This window comes from Arachis hypogaea, chromosome 9, assembly GCF_003086295.3.
Source record: "Arachis hypogaea cultivar Tifrunner chromosome 9, arahy.Tifrunner.gnm2.J5K5, whole genome shotgun sequence".
Classification (NCBI taxonomy): Eukaryota; Viridiplantae; Streptophyta; class Magnoliopsida; order Fabales; family Fabaceae; genus Arachis; species Arachis hypogaea.
In genome coordinates this window covers 99,092,897-99,105,936 of record NC_092044.1, presented here as the reverse complement: position 1 = coordinate 99,105,936, position 13,040 = coordinate 99,092,897, and the positions used below count along the sequence as shown (strand labels likewise).

Below are 13,040 nucleotides of genomic sequence, written 5' to 3'. Positions count from 1 at the left end.
CTACTCCGAGACATACTCGGAACTTGATGACATGTACTCAGGGTGATTCAGGCGGCGATAATTCCTGAATGATGAAGCCATGTTGCGATAACGTGCACGAAGTCGTTCAAGCGCGTTGCGGGTCTCATAGTGGACAAGTTTCTCCTCCTCTAACAAGTCGTGGTTGAAGTCATCAACGACCATCGAATGCAACTGCAACAGCTTTCTCATCAAGGCCGCTGCGTGCGCAAGATGTTCGTCCGTCGAGTATCTACCGGCCGCACTGCAAGAGGAATACTCCGAGTCGGTTGGAACGACAACCAGGAATCTGTAAACAGTTCCCTTGGTGGTGGATTCGTAGGTCTGCTTGTGGTACACAGGCGGAGGTTCGTGCAGACTAGTACACACTTGCCGGAGTGAGGTTTGGCGGCTCTTGTAAAGAGCCACATGGCTCCAATCACGATCTGGAACGAATTCGACTCCTGCAAAGAAACATGTGGTCAAACACGTATTGCATGTGAAAAATGGGAATGTTCAAGTAGGTGGAGGATGACGGACACGTACCGTGGTCGTGGCGGTCGGCGAGGGTCAACTGGCGAAGGACATCGTTCTGGTTGAATGACCATAGATTAGCACGAATGCTTGAGCCAGATCGTCGCCCGCGCTGATTGCGCTGCACAAATTAGTGCTCGGATGTGCTCCATAGATGCAACTTCATCGGCGATGGCGGCAGGGTTGATCGGGTGCGACATGGCTGTCGGGTTGGAGAGACAACGTGAGTTTGAAGGGCCTTATGTGTGTTCTATACGAGGCAGCGTGAAGACAAGAAAATGTCTGGATACAAGTATAAATAGGCAAGAGATCCATCCCCTTCACCACATAAAATGGGCTCCACTTACTTTGTTCATTTGCGAAAGAGTGGAGACCTATTGGCCAGAAAAACCATTATAGAGTTTCGATAGGTGCATCATGAGAAATGTGAATTAGCTTAGAATACTATGCTTGTGTATAATTTTTGTTAGCCACGGCCACTGTATACATTTTAAATAGTATAAGTTAACTACAATAAAGAATTATTGAACTACAAATTTTGTACCATGTTTAAAACTCATTACACATGAACATAGGATAGAGATTAAACTATAGAAAAAGTCTAGGGGACCAGCAGTTTTGTTGAATTTTGGCCAGCATATAACTAGCAGAGGAAGGTGAGCCATTGGATGAAATCTCACAACAATCTCACACCATCAAATCATCATTGATGGCTAATTGATGGCTAACAATCACACAAATTGCTAGCCCCCTAGCATTGCTCTAAACTATAATCTAATTAAGCATAACAAAAAAAATACAATACTTGTTTTTGGCTCTGGTACTTCATTTTGGCTCTGTAATACATTACTTGTTTAATCTTTTTTCTGATTTCTTAATTAAAGTCATTAGATGGACAGCACGAACTAAAGTTAGGAACAATATTACAGTTAATTCGTCTTAACCTTGTTCAACTTAGTAAGATAAATTATTCATGTGAACCAGCTTTAGGAACAGTTTTGAGTAATAATTAGCGAAAATAAAAATCTATAATATTATTTATTGTTGTCAAAATTCTGAAAAAAAAATTATCTTTCTAATAATTTTTTATTAGCAATTAACTCTTTTATAAACGCTAATTCAAAGCAAAAGTTTTATTAAGAGTAATTTAGTTATATGTGATTAGAAATAAATTGATTAATTACATACTGTAAAGAATTATTATTATTAACAAATAAAAATAAAATTTAGTCTAAATTAAATAAAGTTTGTTTAAAAATAAAATTACAGTATAGACGGTTTATTTTTTTTAAATGACTGTTTCACATGTAACATTCATAAATACACTTTCTTTAGTGTTTATTATTTTATCAAATTGCATTGAGTGTCCATCATGAATAATTTTATATTGTATATATAATTTTAATATCTTATATTAGTTTAAATTTATAGGTTTTCTATTCCATGTAAAACAATGATAACGAGTAGAAATAGTATCATTTATATAAGTATTTAAATTTAAAAAGTCAACTTAAAAGTATAATTTAAACTTTAAAATAAGTTAAATAATATTTATACAGAATTGCATCATGATTAATTTAGTTTTTAATTATTGATGTATATATAATATTTTTAATAAAAATATGAGTACTAACAGTACAAGAATATCAAGTCAATGAGTTATAGCTCATATGGCATAGTCTTCCCATACTCAATTAAGAGGTTGCGGGTTTGAGTCTCATATCTTTGGCAAAAAAAAAAAACAGTAAAAGAATATCAAAAGAGAAAGTCTAGGGGGCTAGCACTTTTGTTGAAATCTGGCCAGCACTTAACCATCAAAAGGAAAATGATTAATCCTACACCATTAGATATCATTTCACACCATTAAAAATATTAATGATGGCTAATTGATGGCTAAACATCACAAATTCTGCTAGCCCCCTAGTACTCCTCATATAAAAAATCTCTAAAATAAGGAGTACACAAAATACCAAAAATTTATAATAGTAACAACTCAATAGTATTAAAAACTCAATAGTACGCCTCCCGTTATTCGCATTTGTGCTCCCCCGAGGTGCACCCTTGGACCTGATAACCTTTGGGTCGAGAATATGAGTTTCATCCGCCCCTACTTGAACACGACTGCTCATTTGTCCTATGCCACCTAGAGATTCAAACTCCCTCGACATTCTGGCCACCTCTGTCATGGCAGTGTTGTATGTTTTCGTGCATTGCGCGGCTGTAAAACACAGTGACAGGCAGGCACTCCACAATGCACCGTATCTAACGCGAAATCCATCTGTGGGATTGACTGAGGCATGCTGACTACTACTATCAGCGACCTTGGCATCTTTGCACCACCTGCGCAGGACCAATCGGCTCGGCAATTCTTCTTTCTCTAGCTCTTTCAGGACACAAAATATATGGCAGCAAGGTATCCCTAATCTCTCCCACAACTTACAAGAACATTCATACTTATCACAACTTCTATCCACGAAAACCGAGTATACATGATGAGACTTTCGATACTTTCGGAACATAAACTTCTCCGTGCCACCAATACTGTCCCTGTGCAACACTAACAATGCCCCAACTCCCTCAATCTGTTTTTGCACCTCATAAAATATTTTCCTCGTGTAGAACTTGCTCACAGATCTTTCCAATGCTTCAAGACCCGTTGTCAACACCGGATTTGAGTAAAGAGTCTTGTAATCTGTAATGAACTCATTATTCCGGTAATCTTTAACTACTCGATCCAGGTTCTCGACCAACTTAAGTAAGCAATTCCCAGACTTGATAAATTTCTTAAGTGATGAATTAATACCCTTGCACCGAGAAGTGGTTTGTATGCCGGCACAAAACTTCTCACACAAATAAGCATTTGCCCATATCTCTCTCTTTTCGTATGTCTTTGCGACCCAATCGTTGTCCTCTAAACCGAATGACGTGATCATGTCCATCCAATATCTGTCAAACTCTTCCATATCAAAGTGACCATACACAGCAGTCTTAAACGCAGCACACAAATCTTTGTCTTTAATATTAACAACTGCATTTCGAGCAAGATGCCAGGTGCATAGTCTTTGTGTTGCACTAGGAAATTCACATCTAATGGCCTCTCGCATGGATTCATCGCCATCTGTGATAACGACTTTCGGCTCCTTGTGCCTCATTACCTCCAAGAAGCTACTTAACAACCATTTGTAGAACGGAATCTTCTCGTCCTCTAGCAAACCAAACCCAAAAATAATTGTCTGTCTATGATGGTTGGTGCCAAAAAAGATCACAAGAGGTCTGTTATATAAGTTTTTTCTGTACGTTGAGTCAAATGCTAACACATCACCAAAGCATTCATAGTCATGTTGCATGTTACCATATGACCAAAATAGGTGCCCAAGGTGCTTCTCAGCGCAATAAGAGTACTGCACAACTGCCGTCGGATCCAACTCAGCCTTGCCCTTCAAGTAGTTTATTGCTGCGGCTGCATCTCCCTCGACAATCCTTGATTGCCTAACTCCATCCATATAATTATACAAGTCCTTACTAATGAAGTTAAGATTCTGATATCCACCACACATGTGGGAAAAGAAGCCCATTATTTGAGTTGTTTTGAACCCATCTTCATGCATGCTATGTATATGCGCTTTGTGCCCTTCTGGGATCTTCCTATGTGGAGCCATGACATTAGTGAACTCTTGGGGCGCCAATTCGTGATTATGTTCCTCGACCAATGTTTTCGTTCGCCATTTCCTACAACTTTTGTCTAGAAACACCACAAGCTTGGCATTGCAATTCGTTCTCATCTCCGGTTTATGAGTCCTTTTTCTATCAACTCGCTCGTAATGCTTCTTTTCACGCAGCCCTTGCCGATTGCAGTAGAAAAACTTTCTAACAATATTCCCCTCCTCGTCTTTAATAGAATCTCCCTTTCGCACTGCAAAGCCAATACCCTTTGCATACGCGACATAGCTTGCATACGCATCTCCAATCCCATTAAATTCTACAGATAACAACACGGAAGCAATCACAGGGTCTGGATAGCTGAATTGTATACCCATGACATTCTCGAAGTTTGCATGATCCTCTACAGCAGCATGCATATAGCTTCCACCACCATCCCTGCCGTCGTATTCACTGTCGGAATGGCCAATATCCCCTTCCTCAGTCAGCGGTTCCTCCAACCCGTTCAAGTCATCCCCATCTCCCGAATCGGTGCTCCAACCATCAGTCCAATGACCTGACAACCCTGATGTGCTGCCATCATCCAAATCTGACTCACTATCAGACATCCCTGGATTTAAAAAAAATATCCATTGAGGAACAAAGCATGTCGTACACATTGTCGCTTATGGAATTAACTTAAATGGAGAAAATTGCTACTTAAATTAGCATTAAGCGAAGTCCATAGTCGTCAATTAATAGTTTATTACAGTGTATGGTCTAAATAAATTGGTTGACTCATTGGTTTCTAATATTACAAAGACAATTTTTTAATTTTTGGGTTAAGGTTGACCAGAAGAGAATTGCTAAAAGAATATATCAAATTCAGTTTAACTAAAATCATTTATACTAAACGCACATAGTTTTGTTTTCAAATGCATAAGTTTGGTCATTTGATTTTACAGCATGGGGACCTCAAGACCATGACAACGGTTAAATATTCTGTTAAGTTTACTGTTCTTGGTAAAGTCATAAGGATTTGCTGTTGTTCCAATCACAAGCAGCCCCTAATAAACAATTTTTTCGGCGGTCGATTACAGGGTTCATCTTGTTCCTAAGCATCATAATAGAGGTATTAACTTACTTTCAGAAATTCAATTTAAGAAACTCTGTGCATTTTTTTGAGAAACAAAACCAGTATATCCAATGCTTAACACAACAGATTAACAACCATCTCAACAAATTCAGCATAATTGCATATTCCTCCAATATAGAACAAAGCTAAAAAATTATACTCACCAATGTAAGAGCACAGAATAAGAATGAACAGGAGCCAAATTTCACCATTTCCGAAGAGCAACGACGCAACCCAGCAAACACAAGGGACACCAGGCGAGTCAGAGATCCAGAACCAGCCTCCAGAGTTCAAGGGTTCCACCCTTGAGAGAGATCGAAGGGGCACTTCAAAGGAGACAGAGGAGAGACAACGACGGCGCGAACCCTACTGTTCCACTATTCTTCTGCTCTTCTCCGCTGAATCGCCGACATAGATTCCAATCGCCTCTTTGGGGATGGCATGCAGCCACCTCCCGCAACAGTTTGCAGAGCTTCAAGATGAACCATAACTTCTCTAACTTGCTTAAAGGTCTGCTCATTCAATTCTAAAATTTGGGATATTTTTTAATTTTTCTTTTTGATTTCTATTTCAATTCCCCCTGTTTCAAGTATTTTGAAATTTGAATAAATGACCCTCACAAACTACAATTACTAATCCATTACATTTCCTACTTACCGGTGTTTACTCACATTTACCGTGGCTCATTAACCAAACTAATTATTTCTATGGTCAAACTCATTTGGAAATTAGTCAACATTCATTCCATGTGTCACGCTTCAATTGGCTACATATTTATTAGCCAGCCACCACAGAAGTCACCTCTATATATATATATATATATATATATATATATATATATATATATATATATATATATTCTATCTAACTCTATCTAAAATAAAAAATAAATTACTCCTTTATAACATATCTTATTATTATGCAATAAAATAAGTTAATTTATCATAGTTAGATTCTTAGTCTAACCTAAATTTTATTTACTTAAACAATTAACTATGGTTTAACTGTTTTTACAAATTATAAAAATCACTAGAAAAGTTTTATTATATAAACTACAAAATAAAAATATAAAAAAAATAAAAAAATCAAAGAGAGACGAAATTTAGAATTCTCAAAACACTTTCTTAATAATTCTCTCTTATTTCTTTTATTCTTTTAAAAATCTTTTTTATTCTTCTTAACAATTAAATTAGATACGTTAAAAATATTTTAAAATAATAAAACTTTTTAAATATTTGATTTTTAAAGCAATGAAAACTGAAAGAATTTTAATTCAAAATTCTTTCCAAAAGTGATGGTACGGTAATAAATAAATATAATTAATTAACAAGAGCAATGAGAAAGGTTTTTAAAAAAAATTAAAAAAGTAAAAGAAAGAAAATTTTGGCCTCTTGAATTTTTTTATTTATTCTTTTTGTTTTTTGAGATCTTTTCTATTTTATGATTGAAATTAATTAATAAATGTATTTAAAAAATAAAAAATATAAATTTAAACTTTTTTAATGATTTTTATAATTTATAAAAAAACTACATCATGATTAATTGATTAGATTAACAAAATTTAGATTAGACTAAAAATTAAAATTAACCATAATAAATCAATTTATTTTATTTTATTTAATAATAGTAAGATATGTCGCAAGAGATAACTTATCTTTTAATTTAAAGATAACTTATCTTTTTATTTTATTTTATATATATTTGGATATTTATTATATGATATTACGTCTTTATTATTTCAATTCTCTTAGCACCTATAAATATCCTTTTATATTATTCATTCTACAAAACTTGAATATACACAATTATTTTCTCTCTACTCTCTTTTACTCTTTCTAACATGGTATCAGTGTCATTGTATCCCTTTCTGAAAATGATATGTTGTTTTTCTTTTGGTGAAATCACCGTATTTTTCATATTTTTTCTCTATTCCATTTTTTTCTTGTCTTTTGTCACTTCTCTGATGCTTTTTCACCTCATTGACGAGCATATTCTCTTCATCTTGTGTCTTTCCGAGTCGAATGATCAAACATCATTGTCATCCATTGCTTACCTATTCTCATGGAGAAATCATATAGTTTTCGCTCTCTTTCGGCAGTTTCGTCTACATTTTCTCGTGGCAGTTCTGTCTACGTTTCCTCGTGGCAGTTCCGTTTGCGTTTTCTTGTGGCAGTTTTGTTTGCGTTTCGTCTGCTTTTCCTTGAGCAGTTTTATCTGCGTTTTCTTGTGGCAGTTCCGTCTGTGTTTCTTTGTGGCAGTTTTGTCTACACTTTTTTGTGGCAGTTTTATCTGCATTTCCTTCCGGTAGTTCTGTCCGCGCTTCCTTTCTGCAGTTCCACCTGCACCCGTCCGTTTATACAGTTTTTTACTCTCTTTATTTCATTGTTTTAAATAAGTTTCAAACTATAGTTGTCACTTGAGTTTGAAGAGGATGTAGAATATATTAGGATCAATTATCATTTATTAGAATTATTCAGCATATCTGGATATTTATTATATGATATTACGTCTTTATTATTTCGATTCTCATAGCACCTATAAATACCCTTCTATATTGTATCGTTCTACACAACTTGAATATACACAATTTTTTTTCTACTGCTCTCTCTCTTACCCTTTCTAACACGCACATACATATATATATATATATATATATATATATATATATATATATATATATATATTACTCTAGTAAACTTAGAAGAATTCATGCTGACATGTAATTTTTATAGAATTTAGAATTTTCTTAAAAAAAATCTCTTTCTTATATTCACATTTAGAATTAGGTGCTTCTATTCCACTGTTTGATTTGAGAGCTACGAGGATATCTATTACCTTAAAACTTGTTCTTCACCTAATATGTAGGGGGTTCACTAAGTTACAGAGTTCAATGTATCTTCCATGGCTTATATTCACATTTAGAATTTTTTAAAAATAAAATTTTCTTTTGATTAGATATAAAAGTAAGTAAAGAATTGCAGATAATGAGTGATTGGCTGAAAAAACTTTACTACTCTCCCCATAAGTAAGAAATTGCAGAGAGAATGCACTACAAGAAAACTTGTTATTACAGACGGAAATTTTTGACGGATTTTATCCCACAGAAATACAGACAGAATTTTAGAGGAATTTTTTGTCGAAAAACAAAAAAAATGAATTAGCATAAATTACAGACGAAAAAAAGAATCCATCGATAATTCTGTAATTTTGTCAGAAATATTACTTTTTTTTTCCGTGGAAAATGATTACAGACGGAAAATCCATCTGTAATTAAATAGACAAAAACATTGCGTTTTATTAAATTATTACAGACAGAAAATCCGTCTGTAATTTAAAATTTTTCATCGAAAATAATAAGCTATATCTACCATTACCCGAGCTCCATTCACAGCACACAAATCAAATGGTATAAACCAGCATTCCTCACCCTTCTTCTCCGTCAACACTGATAAACCAGCTACTTCTTCTTCTCCATTCCTCACCCACAGTGCTACCGCCGGCCACCCTAACCGTCGTAGCTACCTTCTCCTTCTTCTCCTCTTTTTTTAACACTGAACCAGTAGAACACAGCCACTGTGTCTCTCGTTCTTTCTCGTTCGCAGAACAAAGCAAGCTCAAGCTCCACCATCGCCGCGCCTCTCTCTCTCCTTTTATTCCCCTCAGTTCTGGCTACAGCCATCATCTCTTCCAGTGCTACAGCCATCATCTCCTCCAGTCAATGCCGCGGCTATATGCACAAGCCCTAGCTCCGTGGTGACCAAAATCAGTTCCATCATTAGCCGCGGTTCCACCTCTTTCTTTCTCTCTTTTTCCTAGTTGTTCAGGTATCTAAATTAAGCATGGATACTATACATCATTTGAAATTTACATTGAATTCAGTGAAATTAGGCATGGATAATTATTTTAATGAATATTTACAAATAAATATAAATGATAGTTGGACTCCTAAGTTATCCAAGAGAGTGTGCTTATAGGCCTTTATGTTGGATTCAGAGTATGAAGCTCATGTTTCAGATTTTGGGGCTGCTAAGTTTCTCAAGCCTGATTTCTTTGATCCAGTGAGAGGAACTGATAATGAGGCAAAGGTCGAATCTCCTGATTCTAACAACCTCAGCAATACGGTTGATCATCATCCGACGAAGGATTGGACCTCTTTCAGGAGATTACTAATGCAAAGGTTTCCTATCACCAAAATGGGTTCAATGTCTTTGGTAAGCTTTTCAAAATGGCTTCCTTTTTGTTCTGTAACCCTTTATTTTTTTTAGTTAATCATAATGGCTAATTATTTTTCTTTTAATTAAAGATTCCTGATCTTCTAATGAGATGTGCAAAATGTATGCCCATATCTATTACATTGTTTATCCTTCTTTTATTTACTTATTTATTTAAAAAAATGTATTTGTCTCTATTTATTTATGTGATGTCATGATTTTCAGCACATGAGAAATCTTCAACAATTATACATTTGGAGGAATTGGACGATCCACAAAAATTTGCTGATGAGGGTGTCAAGGTGATTACTTGGCAAGAGTATGTGTCTCGGTTATATGAGCTCAAAGATGAAATTAACCGTTCTTGGCTAGCTGAAGATCGTGTAACATCCTTAAAGTTATCTATAAAGGTAGATGTTGATACATTTAACAGTCTCTGGGTTGTTATTATAGAATCTATAAAAATTACCTTCAATGCTTGTTTTTGGGTTTGTGCATTGCATAGAAGGATTTTTTCAAAAATTCATATATTTACTGTTTTATGTTTTATTTTCTCCTTTATTGACCTAGTAGTATTTTGTTTACATATAAGAAGGAAATTCTTGGCTAATTTTGTTGAACCATATGTTAAATAAATAGAAGAGGGATAAGCTACCTAATTAAATCCAAATCATGTATAACAGTAAGTTTGCTTGGGTGAGAAGGGACCGCTGGGGGAAGAGGGGATTTGAAATAATTTTTCTTATTTTGGGATGAAATAATATTTTTCTTCATTTCTTATCCTGATATGGGTTGTTTATATGAACTTGAAAGTTGAAACTGATTGTTCTGTTTGCAGGTAGCTAAGCTTCTGATGGATACGTCGGTTTCTGAGTTTTATCCTACACTTTTTGTCCTTGTCACAAATATCATGGATATGCTTGGCGAATTGGTTTGGCAATGCATAAAGCGGAAAGCCGAGTTTACTGAAGATGGAGCCTTACTCTGCAACTTAGCAGGTCTCTTCTTAATTTAAATCTCTCTCTCACACAATTTAGTTTTACCCAGAGTGTTTCCTTAGGCATTTCCAATATCAATAGTGGTTGAGAATCTTCAATCTGGAATCTGTCATTCTTTTGTACCCCTCAAATGGGTAGCTTATGGTGAACCACAGTAAAGGCAAATAAAAATTTTTGCTACAAGATTGTTGCTTATAGGAGAAACCCCTATATAAAAATTGTTTGCCAAAAGTTCACTCAAATGCGTCAAAAGTTCTCCATGTATTATCTATAACTTGATAAATGGGTTGTTACAGTAACTGCCCTCAGAAGTCTCCAAATGTTAAAATTATTTTCTCGTTGCAGCTAATTTATACATCATATAAGCTTGATGGTGTTTGATAATTGATAGTTGCTTCAAAACTTGTATTGGCATCCGATCGTTTATCCAAATCTGTTGACTGACAGTGCAGAAAACTTTAAGGCAAGTGATATTTGTAGTGATGCTAAAGAAACTTGCAATAACTGGTTCAACAAAATTGGTGTTGTGCAAGAGCTTCTTCCATGCATGTAAAGTCTTTATCTTTTTCTCTGTATTTAATGTATTCTATGTTCGACGGCGGCATGTTCGAGATGAATGAAGTGAAGGGTGGCAGTCCGTACGGTGCCTGAATTTATGCTGGTGGTGATGGATCAAGACAACCAACTAAACTTGAGTTGGAGCAAGCATTCCACCAAGACAAGTATATTGCCACCATCACTAAGAAGCTCAAGAAAGAATGAAACTATCCATAAATTAGGGTATTGAATCCTGATGAGTCCACTAGTAGTAGTTACTTGTCATCTAATGTATTCAATTTGTATTATTGCATGGAAATAATTGCTTCTTATTATAAAGAAAGCACTTTGTACTCACTGGTGTGTTTTTCTATTTGTACCATCAATAAAAATTTGTATTTATTAAATTTATATTTATTTTGTAAGAAAACAAGTTTATTTTGCAATGAAAAATCTAAAAAAAATATTTTACTTTACTGATGGATTTACAGACGGATTTTCTGTCTGTATTCAGAGTTTTAGATGATTTTCCAAGGTTCCAATTACCGACGGAAAATCCGTCTGTAATTACCGAAGGAAAATCTGTCGAAAAATTTGTCTATAATTACAGACGGAAAATTCGTCAGAAAATCCGTCGGAAAATCCGTCAGAAAATTCGTCGAAAAATTCGTCTGTAATTACCGATGGAAAATCCGTCGAAAAGTTCGACGTTGTAGGAAAATGGATGGAGAATTTATAGAGGGAAAATGCGTCGGTAAATAATTTCCGATGAGACTTTTACAGAGGGACAAAATTCGTCGGTAACCAAAAATTCGTCTATAATAAAGACTAAATCTGTCTATAAACCTGTCTGTATTAATTCATTTTCTAGTAGTGATGAGTGTTTGATGCAAAAATACACTCTTTTTCTATCTCTCAAAATTTTCTTCTCTCTATATTTCGGAATCTTTCATTCCTCCCTTCCCACCATATTTTCTCCTGCGCTGGTGTCCCCCTTTTGAATCACTCTCGCCACCTCTGCCATCCCTTAGCCACTCTTTCTATTTCTCATTGTGCATAGTGAACTCTATCTAAATCCGCGACGCCATCGTCTTCTTCTTTATCTGCTTTTCTTGTCACCACCGTCATCCTCTACCTCTACCACAGTTTCTCTTTTTCGTCGCCTTTGGTTGTGTGGTTCTTTTTTTTTATATTTTATTTTTTTATATTTTATATTTTTTATTTAAAGGCCTTTAATTTCTTATACTGTTTTGTTTGATTTGTATGGATACATTGACGATGTTGATGGTGAAGATGAAGATGACTCATTGTTGCGCCAATAAACTTTATCATTATTATTTATTTATTTTTGTTTCTTCCATCTGATCATTTAATTTTTATCATTTTATGTCATTCCCACTTTAACAATAATAAAAGAAATTGACTGAATAAAAAAAAAGAGTAACCTTATATATTAAAAATTGTTGCATTTTTTGTTTATTTTCCTATTGAATCCATGAACTCAAATGAGTATATGCTAATGTTGATCTTCTTCCAAAATAATGGATGAGATTAGAGAAAAATATGTGCTTTATTATAATATTAGTTGATGATTGATATTCCCATTGAAATGAATTAAATTACTGCAACGGTTAATCAATAACTAATTTTCAATGTGGTTTCATTAGTGTTAATGGCTGATTTTTAATTTGGTGGTTTTTTATTTTTAATGTTTGCTTGAATTTAAAAAGATTTTACTATTCATGTTTTTTGGTGTTGTGAGCATTAAATTTATACTTTTTTAATCTTTAGATCTTTTAAAATTGTGGTTTTGACCAATGTTCTAAAAATCGGATCGGTTATCGAATCGTTCTAGTCACTAATTTACTAGTTTATTGGTCCAACTAGTTTAACCGTGGTTCAACTGAAAAAATCATTTTAAAATAAAATAATAAATAAATTATAAACATCCTAGAGTATAGAAGCAGCTTGTGAGTGACTATTGAAAGA

General features: G+C 34.5%; 1 protein-coding gene across 1 annotated transcript; it reads right to left on the bottom strand.

Moving 5' to 3' along the window:
• LOC140175173 (protein FAR1-RELATED SEQUENCE 5-like) lies at positions 1-4,799 on the bottom strand. Its single transcript, XM_072202112.1, has 3 exons — positions 2,607-4,799; positions 544-652; positions 1-461 (listed from the first exon to the last, which is right to left on the bottom strand). Exons 1-3 carry the CDS (start codon positions 4,797-4,799, stop codon positions 1-3), a joined length of 2,763 nt encoding a protein of 920 aa, XP_072058213.1.
• Positions 4,800-13,040: the final 8,241 nt, after the last annotated feature.

What these genes read in the sequence shown, in the direction of transcription:
- LOC140175173 (XM_072202112.1), bottom strand. Translation starts at nt 4,799, where the DNA reads ATGTCTGATAGTGAGTCAGATTTGGATGATGGCAGCACATCAGGGTTG. An exon ending in CTCATATTCTCGACCCAAAG is followed by an intron (nt 653 to 2,606) that starts GTTATCAGGTCC and finishes TAATTTGTGCAG; the next exon opens with CGCAATCAGCGCGGGCGACG. An exon ending in CGCCGACCGCCACGACCACG is followed by an intron (nt 462 to 543) that starts GTACGTGTCCGT and finishes GTTTCTTTGCAG; the next exon opens with GAGTCGAATTCGTTCCAGAT.